The sequence below is a fragment of the Cygnus atratus genome, chromosome 3 (genome assembly GCF_013377495.2).
Source record: "Cygnus atratus isolate AKBS03 ecotype Queensland, Australia chromosome 3, CAtr_DNAZoo_HiC_assembly, whole genome shotgun sequence".
NCBI classification, from domain to species: domain Eukaryota; kingdom Metazoa; phylum Chordata; class Aves; order Anseriformes; family Anatidae; genus Cygnus; species Cygnus atratus.
Genome location: NC_066364.1, coordinates 67,325,456 through 67,343,835, shown reverse-complemented (window position 1 = coordinate 67,343,835; position 18,380 = coordinate 67,325,456). Strand labels below are relative to the sequence as shown.

General features: G+C 39.9%; 1 protein-coding gene across 4 annotated transcripts in view; it reads right to left on the bottom strand.

Moving 5' to 3' along the window:
* RGS17 (regulator of G protein signaling 17) overlaps positions 1-18,380 on the bottom strand; it is a 75,353-nt gene that overhangs the window by 21,665 nt on the left and 35,308 nt on the right. For 3 of the 4 annotated variants that reach the window (XM_035538847.2, XM_035538848.2, XM_035538845.2), the window contains exon 2: positions 8,709-8,852. In XM_035538847.2, the coding sequence (XP_035394740.1) occupies positions 8,709-8,827 (119 nt within the window). In that variant the 5' untranslated portion in view covers positions 8,828-8,852. Of the gene's footprint in view, positions 1-8,708; positions 8,853-13,421; positions 13,522-18,380 lie in introns of all 4 variants that reach the window. The other variant, XM_035538846.2, reaches the window with a different exon arrangement.

The following is an 18,380-nucleotide window of genomic DNA, read 5'->3' as shown; positions in this document are numbered from 1 at the left end:
TCAGAATCTTATGTATGGCTGAATTAGAATAAGCCTTCTGTAATCCCAAATCCCCTCTGAACATGTATTTATTCTTCAATTTAGGAGGATTGTTGTTCTGATTTTTTTTCTTTAATTCCAATTCCTTTGCAGAATCATTTGCTTGAAACAGGACTATTTTCTGCAGTTAAACTCTGCTTTTTGACTGATAGGTGTTTCTTATCTCAGCAGTATTATACGCATAAGAATCTATGCATTTGGTTTATGAAGCTTCAGAAACATTTATTAAAAATTTGCTAATATGTTATGTTTATGTTCTACCATCCTCTAACCTGCTTGTGTTATCACAGATGGGTAGAAATGTCACTACATTATTAATTTATTTTTTACTGTATTTTATTATTTATTTATTTGTATTTTTTTTACTGCAATTGTATGTATATGTAAATACATGATCTTTCATTTATTTCTCAATACGAAATGAACTTCATAGTTTAAGATATCAAGGACCTAATCTTGAAAGCTTGACCAAGAGAACACAGTGCTGCTTTTGATGTTAATGAAGATTCTACCACTAGCTTGGGAGCAAAGTTAACAGCCTGGCTGCATGATAAGCTATTGCTCCATTCCTCACATTAGTCTTCTATTTTACGGTGGGGAGGAACAAAGTTATCTCATACCTTTGAAAATAGAAACATCTGTCAGTTTACATGGAGTTAGACTGAATTTATGGTGGTACGTTTTTTTTCCAAACCAGAGCTTTTGGCTAAAAATACATTTAAAATGATGTGTATAAGCTGAACACGTGGTATCTTTTGTATCTTTGTGCTTCCACTACGATTTCATGGTAGCCCAGCAGCACGTTAGTGACAACCCCTTTGCAGACACTGGCAGAAATAATATGCAGTGTGTGGCTTGCTGCTTGATTCTAGAGAAATGCAGGATTTTGATCTACTTTACATGTCCCAGTGGGGCAATGACCTGCACCAAGGCCACTTCTGTGTGGCAAATGGCCTGTGGAGACTCATTCCTGCTGCGGGAGTCAGTGTGTGGTCCAAGGCTGCACAATACCTTCAGCAATGGGCTTTGGAGGTAGGTGGCAGGAGGCTGAGAAGAAGACAGGGGGAAGATAGGAAGACAAAAGGTGATGGATGGAGTTGGAAATAGTGATTTCTGGGCTGCTTTCTGACTAGAGAAGATCAGATTAGCATTCTAGAGCAGGGCTCCACAGTGACTGAGGCAGGCTTTCACATGAGATTTAACAGGTTAATTTTAAGCTTTCTTTAGTTGATTTTACATTAAATTCTGCTTTTTGTAATTTTTATTTCTGTAGTCCTTTCAGTTTGCTGTTAGCATTTTGATTTCCTGCCATGGCCTCTTGCTCTCTAGAAGCAGATAAAGGAAAAATTGTGAAGTTTGCTGCAGTTAGCATACCTGAAACCAAATCTGTCATGTGTTCACACTTAGTGGCATTATTTATGTAGATGAAATGTGCTCCCTTCTTTCAAACAGTAGCATTTCACATCTGCTTCACAGAGAGGTGCAGGAAATGGTCAAAATCTTTCTCTGCTCACTACCTCTGGATCTCTGGGATTGGACCTGCCCCAAATCACATCTGAGATAAATTTGTGTTCCGCCTCAAGGGGAGAGCAGACTTCTGGGAATTATTAGGCTAAAACTGACAATCTGGCACAGTGTCACTGAAGGGTGCAAGCTCAGAGGTTGGCAGGTCAGACTGTGATGCCCTGGGAGAGCTGTGTAAACAAGCACATACAGAGCCACCTGTCCCCCACCTGCCCTTAGGAACGAAGCATCCATAAAACTCCTGAAAAAACACTTGCCCGTTTGAATTACAAAGCAGAGAGAGCCCATTAAATATCATACCCATTAGAAAGACAGGATTCACTTCTCTGATTTTTTAACTTCAGAGATCATCCCTTTCATTTGCTTTAAAGGGAAAAGAAATGCTTTACCTCTCAAGTATTAACACAGTTTATGAAAGTATGAAAAGAATACTTGACAAGCTATTCATTTTTAGAGTGTCTTCTGCTTGTTTTTCCAAATGCTGAGAATTTAAATTTCTTATTTTAAGTAGCTCAGGGTTCCTTGAGAGGCCCACTTCTGAGGACTAAGCATTTAAGTCTTCACCCCAAGCTCACGCCATGGTGCGTTCCTGGGACAAAAGGAATGCCTGCCAGGCTGCTTTCTGTCATGGCCTCAGCACTCAGGATTGGTGGACTTAACGACAAGGTGATTTAAAACTAGTTTTCTAAAATATCACTTTCAGTAGCATGTGTGACAGGTTATGTAATGGATTTTGCACAGCGTTAAATTCTACCTGTCAGGAAAACTAGTGCTTTTTTTTCTCAGGAAGCACCAGTGCTGCCCCTTGCAATGTGATAACCCGAGGCAAAGCAAGTGAGGCTGTCTCACAGAAGCATATAGCACAAGCTCCTGTGCTAGCTAAGCCCACTACCCCTCAGGATAAATTATTCTGCAGGAATGAGAGGGAATGTTTTCATCTTTGACCTCTGTAACCACAAATGATAAAAACTGAAGGAAGTTCTGTGATGTTTGAAAGTATAAAAAGATTCAGAATTGAACATCTTTTCCTGATATATATATATATAATTTTTTTTAGAATATCACCTTCTATTTCAGTATATTAGAGTGCAATTGTCTATGCTTCCATATTCTACACTACAGCACAATAATTCCCAGTGCACTTTTACACATTTGCTTTTCTCAGGTCTGACATTTTGAAAAAATACAACATAGAGAGTTGGGTACATCTGTTTGAGATATGTTCTCACTGAGGGAGAAAAAGAAGAATTAAAATATTAGGTTCATAAAAAAAAAAAAAAGCCAAAAATGTTTTTCAAAATGTGTGAGTGCCTTTGCTTTGAGAATAAAGATATTTTCTTGCTAAAAACTTTAACAAAATGCCAGAGCCTGGGTGTCTCTATTTGTACCAGTTCCCCTCTATAGTCTACTCCCAGCATAAGAGTTCTGCTGCAGACATGCTTGGGAAGTAGAATATAGATTTTAGTTTCTGCACACATTTCAGAAAATGTGGCTATAATTTATTGCATTAAATTGCTGGGGTTCTTTTGTTTGTTTGTTTTTGTTTCCATTCTTTTCTTTCCCCTCCAAACTTTCCTCCATAGTTAAAAAAGATAAAGCAGCCCTGACTATAATCCCCAGCAATTGCCTTGTGTAGAGTCATGCAAAGCTTAGACACAATTTTTCAGTGGCAAATACCGAATATGCTAGAAAACAAGTATTCATCTCAAAGTACTAGAGGTTGGAAGTACAGATTTTTATTTTTATTTTTTAATTTAGAGTACTATTCATGCTATCTAGTAGTTAGGAGGAGGAGAACATTGAACCCCATAGAGGAAAAAAATATTAATATAATTTGAAATCACATCTTAGAACTATATCTGTCATCTCATATTCAAGGCACAAGTGACAGAAGTATCTTCCTGTAGTCCCAGGTCAGCTCCTAAACCCAGGCAAGGAAAATGAGCCCTTTAATAAAGAAAAATATTTGTGTAACAATGTCATCAGGAAGAAGTTTCAGACTTAACTCACAGCAGGCATGGGCAAGTTATTAGAGCTAGAAGGGAGAGGTTTCTTTCCAACACAACTCTTGTTTACTGCCAAGCTGGCAAATACCCTATCTTCCTTGAGATCTCTTGGGTGTGGGAAACTAGTCACAGAAAGGTCACAAGAAATCAAATGGCGGGCACAGATTTTGTATGGGTCATGCTGCTGGACTTGTGAGCACCTCTCCCTCTTCCACAAGTTCTTCAGCAACTGCTGCAGGTCTCGTTAAGGTTCCCTTTAAGGAAAAGGCCATCCAGCTCAGATACTTGAATCAAGCTACAGAAGTAGGTATGGTTGTGTGATCAGCTTCACTCATCCCGAGGAAGCCTCTTCATGTCCCCCACGGTCCCATACAGAAAAGGTCTTGCAGGGCTGATGTTGGATGTCCTCTGAACCTTCTGTGTATGGTGAAATAAGAGAGGTCTTATTAGGCATCAGGGTGTCCAAGAGCTTTGAAATTCACTGAGCACCTTATAAAAGGAAGAGAGGATAAAAAACTGTGACTTCTCTGGGTGGGAGAAAAAAAAAGGAAGCAAAGTAAAAATGGCAAATAGCCAATATCTCCGTGTTTGCATCTTGAGATTATTTTGAAGAATATGATTTACAAATGTTTGCATGAGAGCCACTAGACTGATGTCTGCTCAGGAAGTTGAATTAGTGGACTGTTAAAGAAAGTGAAATAAAGGTCTTTCTCCGCCTTTACCTTGCCAGGCTGAGCTCAAAGCACTAAAGCCATAGCACTAAACACTAGTGCAGCTCTCTGAAGAGCAGTGAAATTGAGGAAATCACAGATAGTCATTCTAGGACAGTTATGGCTACTTGAATCATTGAAGTTATACTTCGTGAGGAAGCCTCTTCTTCTCTCCTCTATGGGAATGGTATTTTGTGGTGGCTTAAGACACAGGGTGAGATTCAGTTTAGCACCTTAGGTACCTAACTTGTACTTATATACTAGACACTTCAGTGAGGCAGTCCTTCCAAAGTAAGCACCTAAGGCTTATATCTGGTCAACGGAGAGAAGAAGGTTTTATAGAAGACCTTCAGAGGCATATATTATTTGCCTCTGAAGTAAATGGACAAACTTTTGCTGTTGAGGATTTCAGTAGTAATGTATTTTCCCCACTAAGGAGGAACCACTCATAATTAGCTAGTCATGCTCAGGAACTACCACTTAAAGGCTTAAAATAGTTGAGCATCCTACTGACCATACCTATCAAAATAAAATGCCATCTTAAGGAGTCCATTTATTTCCATCTTGGCAATCTGGGCAAACCCTGCTCTGTCCATTTAAACTAAGCAATTTACTGTCATGACAATTATCTAAAATTTCAGGTTGGAAATCAGGAGAAATTTCTTCTCAGAAAGTGTAGTTAGGCATTGGAATCGGTTGCCCAGGGAGGTGGTGGAGTCACCTTCCCTGGGGGTGTTTAAGGAAAAGTTGAACATGGTGATTAGGGTCATGGTTTAGTGGGTGATATTGGTGGTAGGGGGATGGTTGGACCAGATGATCTTGGAGGTCTTTTCCAACCTTAATGATTCTATGATTCCATGATCTGTACCAATGGACATACTGGGTTTGGTTGGGATGGAGTTAATTGTCTTCACAGTAGATTGTATAGTGCTATGTTTTGGATTTGTGGAGAAAACAGTGTTGATAACACACCAAGTGCTGAACAGTGATTACACAGAGTCAAGGTTCTGTTTCTTACACTGCCCCACCAGCAAGTTAGCTGGGGGTGCACAGGAAGCTGGGAGGGGACACAGTCAGAACTGCTGACCCAAAATCACCAAAGTAATATCCCATACCTTATGACATCATGTTAAACAATAAAACTGAGGGAAAGAAGGACGAAGGGAGGACATTCGTCATTATGGTGTTTGCCTTTCTAAGTAACTGTTACATATGATGAGCCCTGCTTTCCTGGAAATGGCTGAACATCTGTCAGCCCATGGGAAGCAGTGAATGAATTCCTTGCTTTGATTTGCTTGTGCATGCAGCCTTGTTTTACTTATTAAGCTGTCTTCATGTCAACCCACAAATTTTATGCCTTTCACCTTTCCAGTTCTCTCCCCAGCCAGCTGGGAGGGAGGGCTGGGTGGGGCTCAGATGCCTTCTGGGATTAACTCACAATAACAGAAATGTGCTCTGGAAGTTTATTACCTTTAAGAAGGAATTATTAGAGAAAAAAAAAAAGCTTGTAAAAATATGTACTGGGTAATTTTGGGATTCAACCTGTTGCTGCTAACAAGTCTCTGTTAGGCAAAGTATTAATTCTCCAAACAAAGGTGTGAATATTTGCCTATGCTGTTATGCAAACAGAAGACTTAATGCCTATTCTGATTTTAACACAGGGTAGAACAAAAGGAAACAAACATCACATGATTCACAAAACATATTTTTAGAATTGGAATGATTTGTGTGGAGATACGAACTATTGAACTAGCTCTTCACATAGACACAAGTGAAAGCTTTATGCTAAAAGCTGCCCTCCTCCCTCCCCCCTTTTCTATGAATAGTGAGGAAGTTGTGGCACTAAATGATAGTGATATAAGAGCTGTCCCTTAGTTACATAAGCTGGTGGAAAAACAGAAGAAAAGCCTTCTTATCTTGATATTGACAGCTAAAGCATTATTATCACCATTAATAAAACCAGCTACGTTTCCAGACTGGTATCTCTTGAGAAATTCATGTTACTCAAATACCTGTGGAACTAGGGAAAGCATGTAATTACATTAGGTCCAGAGAACCTGTTACAGTGATTGATTAAGCCTTCCTGTTACATGACCCTAGAGAATTACCTACCTATAATCATCTATATAATGAGTGACTAGCAAAGTTTTTTTTTTTTTCTTTTTTTTTTTCTCTTTAGGGTAAGTAACTGGTGCAAGAACAGTAATTTGTACTCCACCTGGACAGCTCAAATTCACCAAACAAATTTGTCACCAGAACCAATTACTTCATTTTAACTCAGATTCAGAAGCATTTCATGCTGTCTTTTTCAAAATTTGTCCCATCTCTTCTCTTTTGGGGTTTCCACTGTAGAATCACAGAAGATAGAGCTGGAAAAGGCTTATTTTATCATCTATTTTATCTCTTTGATTTTAGAAAGTACAAGGGATGTCACTACCTCCTTTGATTGCGTATTTTGCCTTAATTCAGAAAATTAGCTTAAATTGACAGAATTTCTGCATGTTCAGTGTAATCTACATTATCAAAAACAAACAAACAAACAAACAAAGCACCCAAACCCTACCATTCAACATTCCCTTTTTTCCCCAAAAAAGACAGTATATCAACAGCAAAAACAGTTACTAAAGCATTTGGGAGGATATCCTACAATTTAAAGCAAATATATAATGGTATTGCATTCTAAGGTGTGGAGGAAGTTCAAGGGGCACAGAGCTCATGACAGCATTGCAACAGAGTGCAGCCGTGGTACAGCTATGTCTTGACTACTGCAACAGTTCTGGTCACACAACTCAGACGGGGGATAGTAGAAAAGGAAAGATATAGAGAGAGACACAAGTAGGTGGATCAATAGAAGGGGATAAACTAAGGTCTGGGTCAATTTCTGTATCACAGAGATTATAGAGGAGACTATGTAAGAAAAGACACATGAAGGGAGATACGACAGAGCCTTTCTAAAAAATGATCATCCTGAGTACAATTATTCACTGTTCCTCATAATCATAGGAGCAAGGAGGCATCAAATGAAATTATTCTGTAGCAGGTTAAAACAAATAAGAGGGGTTAATAATTTACGCAGAACACAGGTCTGCTGTAGAATCTATTTCTATGGGAAACTAGATGCCAAAAATTTAGGTGAGTTACAGAAGTTACTTCAGAAAACCGTATGACAAATTAATGAAAGAAAATTCCATCAAGGGCTACAAAAACCATAGATATAACCTCTGGGCCAGGAAGTCCCTAAACTGCAGATTACCAGAAGTTGTGACTTTTGTTGGGGTAAGCATGAGGATGTGGATGTTCACTTCTTTTATCCTTTCCTTCTAGCATCCACTACAGCATCCTGAGGTAGGATGCTGAACTAAATGGACCTGTGGTTTGTAATAGTGTAGCAAATCTTATATTGTGCCTTTGTCACCAGCAGAAGAAAACAGCAGCAAAACATCCTTCTGTTTCTTTCCATTAAAGGCACTTCTGCCCCTTTGCTGTATGGAATGAACACATTGCAAAGTATCTTTATAAAAGCATGAGCACTCCTTCATCTTTGCTCCAAATATCCACTTGCATGTATTTTTAAATGTACTGGGGGCAAATAGCCTCTGATTTTAGATTGGGGCTAGAGGGCTGGTTCAAGTGAAAATAACACAGATACACAGATGAATGGTCACTCCAAAGAGGCTGAACTCTGTATGTAACAGGATGCATAGGCTCTGAACACTGCAGGTCAATTTCTTTTTCTTTCAACACTGACTGTGTTCATGAAAATAAGAAGTAAAGACTTAATGTTTTTCAAGACACTGAAAATTTTAAGCTATTTCTGAAACTGTCTTTAATTCTTTGACTTTCCAAGCCAACACGTTGTTCAGGAACAGACAGGCAACCACAATTACTAAGCCTTTTTTTCCATCAAAATTTTGACACACCAGTTAAAAGGTAAAGTAGAATTCAAGGCTTATGATTTCAGATTTACAGAATATATATTATTTAACAACTAAGAAGTAATACAAGTCTCCCTTTTTTCTTCCTGAATGCAAAGAACTGCAATATCAAAATACAAGCAGAAAAAGTCCCGACACTTTGAACACAAAATATAAAATATTCAGCATGAAGTCTCTCACATATAAGTTTCAGGGGTGAAATTTTCTCATTTAGTTATGATTTTGATAGGGTAAATATATCTTGAATTTACTATTCTTTCCTCTTCCCCCTTTCCCCCTCACAAGATGTCCAACCAAATCAGGGAATTATTTTTTTTTTATTTTTTTATTTTTATTTATTTATTTATTTATTTATTTTTGCATGCGAAATGTTTAAATTGTGCCTCTTGGCAGCAATCCTCTCCCAGAAGTTTGCATGTTCCCAGTACTTGGCTCTTTCCATTCTCATTGTTTACCTGTGGTGGATATGGAACCAAATATACTACAGGACATACCATGAACAGCTGCAGCAACAGCACCAACAAAAGCAACATGTGTTGTTGGGCCTTTGGTTTCCAGGTGCTTGAGACACAGCTGATGTTCCTTCATTTTGTGACTGCTGCCTCTTTCTCATTTCAGCTACTTCAGTGCCCAAGTGGCTATAAGAACACAGACATAAGAGATGTACAGAATTACTACAGACCATCATAACGTACATTCACATTTCTACAATAACCTCTAATTCTACTGATTCTCACAGCTTGTGGCAATGAAAGCACGTGGCCATCAACCGTGGTGGCCAAGTCATAGTTCTCCTGTGATAAAAGCAGTTTCCAGAAGACCACGTTTTGGTGACAAGTTTATGCTACTGTGCTTTCAAATCACATCTATTATCACTTTGACTGGACTAACAGGACTGTTATTACCCTGCTGAACACCAAGCTACACAGCTTGGATAGCACTTGGTAGAAACTGAGTCGTTCATTACCATATGTCTATCACAGCTTTTTCCATTGTACTAAAAATATGGCAAAATGGTTATATACTTCAAACATGAGCTGGAAAGTGATCTTTATTTTTTAATCCAGTACTGACTTCGCTGGTGAATGTTGGACCAGAGAAATCGATATAAGTGTTGTAAAAGTCATGGGCAGCAATAGCTGTCTGTAAATAAGGAGCCAAGATTATTATGTGTCGTAACTGAGAGGTTTGCTACTTGAGAGTTATTTTCTGTAAATAAAAGGAATAATAAATATTTATTTCCAAAATACTTTTCCAGCTTTGGGACTATTTTCTGGTGACAGATTTTCTTTTGCTCATTGTCAGTCCACCAAGATATTTTTCTTTCCAGTGACTTGCACTATGCAGCTAGAAGTAATATTCCATGCATTACTTAGTTTTCAAAAGAAGCTATAACTTTACTGCCAGGTTATGTTATTTGGGAAGGTTTAGGTACCAGAGTCCTTCTAATGGTTCATGTCTTCCTTGTACAACTATTGTTTTCCCAGAGTAAGAGTTATAACAAGTAAATGCAAATTAGAATAAATTTGGTACTTCTGTCTCTGAAAAAGTGCAAACATTTTAGTGTGGAGAGCAGCCCAGTGTTAAACAGATGTGGATTGAAGAGGGCCTGGTGTGAGCAGCACGTGCTCTGCTCTTTGCCCTCAGGCCTCCTGTTGCAGCCAGGAGTGCTGAGGAAAGTCAGGCTCCGGTTAATTTGCCACCTGGGTACGTCATGCACAGGTAATGGAGAGATGTCTGTACTCCCTCTACATGCATTCAAAGAGCAGCTTTGAGAATTTGCATTTTACATGATTTCTAAAACTCCTGAATTTCTTCTGTAAAAGTGTCCTCATAGATAGGTTACACACAACGCCTTGTAGCAAGAACATCAAGTCTCAGAGCTTGAACCCATGCTGCAGAACTCAGGGTTGGTGCTCGTTTCAGTGTCTTGTGCAGCTAACTTTTTGGTATATGTTGAAAAACTGAGTCATTTCAGTGTTTTGGTTAAACTGAACAATGAACAACCATTTTATATTTGTTTCACATAAAATGATTTTGATTTAAGTGGAATTAAAGTCCCACCACTTCAGGGACTTTCAGGAATACTTTCAGGATTTAACTACCTGTTTATGCTATTGATATTACTTCTTATGGTTTATAGTTGCTGAATTCTTGAAGATTAAAATTTAAAAAAATATATATTTTTAATCTATTGTAAATGTGTTGTTAACATGGAATACTTTGATAAAATTGAAAGAATGCCCATATTTCTACAGTAGGTAGGAAGGAAAGGAAAGTGTTGCAGCATAATGTGTTGCTTAGACAGTGACAGCATGGAGCCACTTTCTCCAAATTACAGTGCTGAACTTCTGCTGACTATGCATGATGTAGTTAAATTATTTCATAGATAGCTGTGCCATGCTGTGAATAGTACTTACTTCAGCAGGTGCAATGACTATGGGTAAAGAAATTAAAGCCAGATATTTTCACAGGGAACATTTGATTCTTATAAAACAGAGATTCTCAAAATATTTCTACATAATCATAAAATGTATTAGTTTCAGAAACCAGTGAGATTACCCATATTTAGGCATTTATAGGGCTGTAATATTGGAATGAAAGCAGCCCATGTGTTCAACCTCTATACCTGATATCATGCATTTCTTACACAATTTTAGCTACACATATAAAATATACTATTACTTTTGTTGAAAAAATGGCTAGAATCTCTTTCACTATAAATACAAGTTGGCAGGATAAAGGTTAGCCATGCAGACATTGTGATGACTGTTGTGACTTTGTTGTACTTTCACAATAACTAACACAGCACAAGCTGCTGCTGCTACTAAGATAGATGACCCTCTCTCTGCCTTTGCTTCTGCTGAGCACACAGCCTCTCATTCCCTTGCTTGAGCTGTCCTCTTCTCTGTGCAGGCAGCAGCATTTGTGCAGGCAAATTCACTTGGTGAATGGGATAAAACAGTACACATGATTGAAAAGTAATATAAAGGGGGTGGAAAATAAATTTAACTTGGTTCAGGTCCAAGTCTTGTTCACCTTGGGAAGATGTGAACACCTGGGGTGGAGCAAGAGAGGAAACAGAGCAGTACAGCACAAACATACAGAAGGGGAGGTGAGAGTGGGGACTACTGCTGGCAGCCCTTGCTTATGCTGGCATGAAATTATGGTGAAACTGACGGGAGATGTTCATCTGCGTAAAGGTAAAATCTGTAATTTTAATTCCCAGTTCACAACCCTGGCCATGTCTGGGGACAGAGGCAGAAGTGTGATTTCACAGGGGTGGTTCAATGTCCCCAGCCCTGCCCAGCAACATCTACCATTGAAACTGCTCCAGTGTTCGCGTTTTGATGTGGACTGCAATGACCAACCTTGTCAGAGGTTTGCAACTCTGGCAGTATATGGTAGCAACACAGGAGCTGTGAGGAAACATGTGCCTTCACTCCTGACTATTTCAGGAGGCATGGTTTCCATCAAGGCTGCTCATAGCCTACAGACTAGCCAGTCACTAGAGCGATACAATGTGCTTTACTATGCTCTGGCTCTTCTCTGGAGTTTGAGGAGGGACATGATCCATCCTGTTCCTTACCATGCAGCCTCCAACCTGAAGTCTATAAGAAATATGAGAAATCCACCCTGCCATGCAAAACAATAATATGTTTACTGAGGATGAACGAGGATGGGTGGAAACTTTAGTTTCATGCTGATTTTATTTTAATGTTTCAGGTTGTATTTGTGAATACCGGATGTCATCTAGGACAGGAAAACTGTAATTGATTCTGTTAGATTACTTAGGATTCAGAAACAGGAACATCCTAATTCTTGGCTGTATTGACAGACTGAACCATAGACAGCGGATTTATATTTGGCGCCTTGGTCCAAGGTATGAAAAAGGAATTTAGAATCTTTAATTCAGCAATTAAGTCTAGTGAGATAAATTGTTTTTCTGAAACCAAGCGTGAAAGTTAGTGCATAACTACGAAGGAGTAGAATACTGTGAGATGATATTGAGCAGACCTTCTAGGATAGTAGTACAAATTGTATCTACTATCTCCAAGACTTTTGCCTTTTAGGTTTTTCAACATTTTCATTCTTCTCTAGCTTGACAATAATACCTGGTCATGAAGGTGGACCTTTGTCCAGTAGAAGTATTATTTTTCCATGATACTCTGTAATATCTCTCAGACCATCATAACACAGGTTAAAGTTTCCTCTGCCAGTTTTACATCTGATTCTTTGCCTCCACTTCATGGCATGGTTTACTAGCATTGTTATGATTTACATTTGTGCTGATCAGAAATCAGAATAGTATTCTATTTTGCTTGACTGACTCATTCTCTTGGGGGTGGGTAGGTATTATGGCCCTCTGAGCAGTACCGTAATCATGGAGGATTTAATTTTGCACATCTGCTGCCCCTACCTTGCAGCTGAGGAAAAGAACCCCAGGGTATAGCAACTGTTTATTATACTTGTTACAGACAGGTAGTTCATATAAACTGCAAAGCAAGAACATTTCTACAGCCCTGTGAACATCATCAATGCTGCGGTGCAAGAGGAATATGAAAACTAAAAACCCTTAGAAATTTTAAGTTTGGAGTAAGGCTTCCTGTGAGTTGTGGAACCGTTGGCACAAGGATCTATTTCTGTTCATATGGTGTAATTACTACTTATTCCACTGGGTACTCGGGAGTAATTATTCGACATATTCCCTTGTGCACAGAAGAGTATCTTGGGAAGAGAGCTCAAAAAGGATTAGCTGACAGAACATTTGGTTTATTACATTTATACCTGGGCAGTTCTATTGAATACTGACTGCAGTAATTTCAAACTCCACACAGTGCTTCTTGAAGATGAAAAGAAGGCAATTTCTGAATGTTTCAACCACCCTATTCCTCCATCTTCTGTAGAACTTGTGCTAAGCTTTTAGAATGGTTTCCCCAGAAAGTCCCAAGGTGTTCAACACAGCACAGAACACAAGCTACATCATTTCAGTAGCTGTAGTGGTCTATTTTCTGATGAAACAAGAACTTTTTTTTTCTTTTTTTTTTTTCTTCTCTGACCTCAAAAGCCTGACATTAGTACCCTGAAAATTATCTGAACTTTACTTTTGGCACTGACAAGACCAGCCTTCTCTGCTTGTGTTGTAGCTTTCCCCTGCATATGACCCTCCTGTAAGCACTTCTACTCTCAGGATTGAGAGGGCATACCATGGAGCAGTTCAGATGCTGGGAAGTCATAGAAGCATCTTGAAACTCCATTAGGGACAGATAATTTTTGATCATATCTTCTTGAGCCATTCCCTAATGTCTGTTTGGAAAAAGAGATATCATATAAGGGTGCAGATAAACACACACCATCATTTTCTACAGCAGGCAAGTGGTATTATGTCTTTTGTTGCAGGTAGGACACATAATGACTTAGCTTTCAGGACAGAATTGGAGCAGAATCAGTTAGAGCAATCTGTCTTTTGTCAAACTTCTGCAATGGAAGAGAAAAAAATCATGTTTCATCAGAAAGAAGCAGACTTAAGGATATTGAAGGTGATTTACTCTGCAGGCAAGAAACCTAGCCATTAAAATACTTTATTTGGGTGATCTAGCACATCAACTCTTCTGCATTGCTTTGCTTCTTTTAACTTTGACAATAAAGCACCAAAACCTCAGCTGCATAGCTTGCATAAATTTAAACTTTATATCAGTTTATACTAGCCCCAGATGCAACTCTACTGATGCTCACAGATGCTTGTGCTGTTCCTGAGATGCAAGGACAGCCACCATACAGCAACAGCCTTTTATTTGTGCTGTCTTCATTCTAGAGTGTCTTCAGGGTGCCACAAGCTAAATGAAGATAAACTGGAAGATTTTATTGAGTGTCTGTGAACTATAAGGTTTTCCGTACACCCTTGGCAATATTGGATGAATAGTGAAGTCAAGACATAAGAGACATGGGCATCCTTTGAAGTGCTCCTCACCACATAAACAATCTTTGTAGAGCAATGGCAATCATACTCTACCCAAGAGAAACCTTGACATGAATACATTCTCTATTTTGCTACTGGGTCATGATAACCACTCAATATTTCACAAATAAATGAATGTAAAGTAATAGAGAAGGATAAGCTTACCAGAAGGAGAAGTGTAATTGAATTACCGTGGGCTCCATTTACTTATTTCAATGTATTTGTAGTCTATTAAAGGACAATTAGAAGTTATTGGTAAAAATGGAACTTTAATTTCTTTGAATATAGCATACATGGAAAATGCCAATTAATTCCAGCAGTATGGAAAGTTTGAAATGCTTGTATTGTTAAGAATGCTAATTTTTTGGAAGGAAAGATCAAACCAAGGGGAGGAGAATTGAAGACCCAAGTGCCTACAGCAAAATATCTTGCTCTTCTATCAGTTACTGCAACTTAACAAGAAGCTTCGAGACCTGTACCTTTTTTCTGTGCAGTTATCTTTCTCCTGCTCTGGCAATGTTTGACTCTTTCTAAAGTCTTTTAGAAGATCACAAACTGGACATTCTGTCCAATGATGGAAGGAGAAGAAAAAGAAATTGTGTGAACACTTGGCAGAAAATGTTCGGACATTATGTGTTTTATTAGAATACAACACTGCTCTGTGAGTGTTCATTTAACCGGAAACTGTGCAATTTGGCTGAACATTATAAAATCTTTGCCTTGTGTACAGTAATATTCTTTTTATGACTTTTCCAGACAGCTTGTGTGCTCATAAAGGATGTCTGAGATTTCTTTTTATTATTTTATGGTGAACTTAGTATCCTTAGGAAGCCCAGCTTAAATCTCTACAATCTCATCAAGTAGATATGCATTTGTACTTTTGAATCAGAGGTTACTGCTAAGAAACAAAACATTAAGCCTGACAGTAATGCATTATTGAAAAGTTTGAGATGCCTGCATGTGGTTTTTAAGGAACTGTTCTAAAATTATGATCAAGAGCACTCTACAGCCTTCAGGAACATTTTTATAAAAAGCAAAATGTAACACTCACCAGGAAACCTTTTATCTTTTTTAAGCATATTGCTTTTATTTATGTGTGTTTGAGAAACATCTGAGAATCTCATTTTATGCTATATATATATACCTATTGTTTGTGGCTATCATGGTTGCTGCTGATTTGGACACATCAAGCCACTACACTTCTGAAAACTGAAAAGATATTCTCCTCACAGGAAGGAAATACAGATCTTGACATACAGCTAAATAATTAAAGAAGTGTTCTGTTGAAGTCCATGACATTCCCCATAAAGGGGACACTAAGAAGACACTTGAGAACACATACAGCTTTACTGCAAGCATTACGGTTGTAATTTCCAAATAAGTTTATCTATGCTTAAAGCCAGTTTTCTGTGTGAAAAAACAGAAGTAATTTTTGGGGATATGTGAACTGCATAGATTCTCTACAATCTTCAGCAGAAATTTAAGAAAAATCATAGGACCAGTACAAGCCTTTGTACCAAATGTAGGGGAAAAATATTTGCATGTGCAAGGCAAGTATCCAACAAGCTTTAATGTTGGTTGACTACATTTTCTGCACATAAGACCATTCTGGTCTTTTTCTAGATTTCCATAGGCAGAAATGGCAGCAACTTTGCATAAATGACTATGGCATTTAATCAAATAAATGCACAAAACTTTCATTTAGGGTGCATGTGCTAATACAGGCTGAAAAACAAAGAAGGCATTAGGAAAATGGTTTTAGGGTGAAAACAGATTTCATGAAATAACTTTGGACATGGTCCTAGTCTCTGAGGTGAAAAAATTGTACATTCTTCACTGTAGAATGAACACTTGTGCTCTCTACTTCTTAATCACCTTTATTATTATTATTATTATTATTTTAAATTATCTTCAGAAATGGAAGTTGCAGCTTTAGACAGAAGTAGCCTCCAAAAGACTTCTGTAGCATAGGTCTTTTGAAATAATGAGATTTGCTCATTATGCTGACTTTAGGTTCACTGACTGACTTCTCTGACAGGATCTTTGTGTGCTTCAGCCCTCCTTCCCTCAGACACCCTCAAAATAACAAAAATAAATAAATAAATAAATGAGAGATAAGTGTGACAGGGAGAAGGTATTTGGTTAACATAGCAAAGAAATAAAAATAAAATAGAGGGAAAGGAACAGAAGGTGGCATGAGGGAGAAACAAGTTTAGGCATGTAGCATTGTGCTGGATGGCTTGGAATAGTGGGAGAAGGTTAATACAAGCACACCCTATGGATAGGCTTGATGGGAGCCAGCTGCAGCAAGTAGCTGCCAGTAAGAGGCAGGGGCAGATTATCCTCATGCTCTCCATACATCATAGTACCCGTGAACTTCACGACCACAGAACTAAGGACATATTTACCCTCGACAGGTAGTGCTCAGGCTGTGTGCATACACTTCAGCTCCTGTGCCTCTTTCTGGTGCAGTTAGCATCCCCACTTCCCTCCAATCTATGCTACTTCTGTTGAACTTGTAGCAAGCTCCTGGTATGTCTGGTCCTCCAGTTGGTGCTAATGTTTGCTAACTTGAGGAAGAGAGAGGAGACTAGCTTCTACTTGGTGCAGAGACACAGACACAGACACAGACACAGATTTCTAGGTTGGAAGAGACCTCAAGATCATCGAGTCCAACCTCCGACCTAACACTAAGTACTTCACTAAACCATATCACTAAGCTCTACATCTAAACGTCTTTTAAAGACCTCCAGGGATGGCGACTCCACCACCTCCCTGGGCAGCCCGTTCCAATGCTTAATAACCCTTTCGGTAAAGAAGTACTTCCTAACATCCAACCTAAAACTCCCCTGTCGCAACTTTCGCCCATTCCCCCTCGTCCTGTCACCAGGCACGTGGGAGAACAGACCAACCCCCACCTCACTACAGCTTCCTTTAAGGTAACTGTAGAGAGCGATAAGGTCGCCCCTGAGCCTCCTCTTCTCCAGGCTGAACAAGCCCAGCTCCCTCAGCCGCTCCTCGTAAGACTTGTTCTCCAGACCCCTCACCAGCTTGGTCGCCCTTCTCTGGACTCGCTCAAGCACGTCCATGTCCTTCCTGTAGCGAGGGGCCCAAAACTGAACACAGTACTCAAGGTGCGGCCTCACCAGAGCCGAGTACAGGGGGACAATCACCTCCCTAGACCTGCTGGCCACACTGCTTCTTATACAGGCCAGGATGCTGTTGGCCTTCTTGGCCACCTGAGCACACTGCTGGCTCATATTCAGCCGACTATCAACCAATACTCCCAGGTCCTTCTTGGCCAGGCAGCTTTCCAACCACTCATCTCCCAGCCTGTAGCTCTGCTTGGGGTTGTTGCGCCCCAGGTGCAGGACCCGGCACTTGGCCTTGTTGAACTTCATACAGTTGACCTCAGCCCATCGCTCCAGCCTATCCAGATCCTCCTGCAGAGCCTTCCTGCCCTCGAGCAGATCGACACACGCACTTAGCTTGGTGTCATCTGCAAACTTACTGAGGGTGCACTGGACGCCCTCATCCAGATCATCGATAAAGATATTAAAGAGGACCGGCCCCAGTACCGAGCCCTGGGGGACACCACTTGTGACCAGCCTCCAACCAGATTTGACTCCATTCACCACAACTCTCTGGGCCCGGCTATCCAGCCAGTTTCTAACCCAGCGAAGCGTACGCCAGTCCAAGCCCCGAGCAGCCAGTTTCTTGAGGAGAATGTTGTGGGGAACGGTGTCAAAAGCCTTACTGAGGTCAAGGTAAACCACATCCACAGCCCTTCCCTCATCCACCAAGCGCGTCACTTTGTCATAGAAGGAGATCAGGTTCGTCAAGCAGGACCTGCCTTTCATAAACCCATGCTGACTGGGCCTGATCGCCTGCTCGCCCTGCAAGTGCCGCGTGATGACCCTCAAGATAATCTGCTCCATGAGCTTTCCTGGCACTGAGGTCAAACTGACAGGCCTATAGTTACCCGGGTCTGCCCTCCGGCCCTTCTTATAGATGGGCGTCACGTTGGCTAGCCGCCAGTCAACTGGGACCTCCCCCGATAGCCAGGACTGCCGATAAATGATGGAAAGCGGCTCGGCAGCTCGGCCAGAGGACACGCTCTTTCCCACCATGCTGGCATTTGGATCCATAGCAGTTAAAGCCTTGACTCTTTCTACTGCACAGTGCTATTCGCATGGTTCTTGCTTCC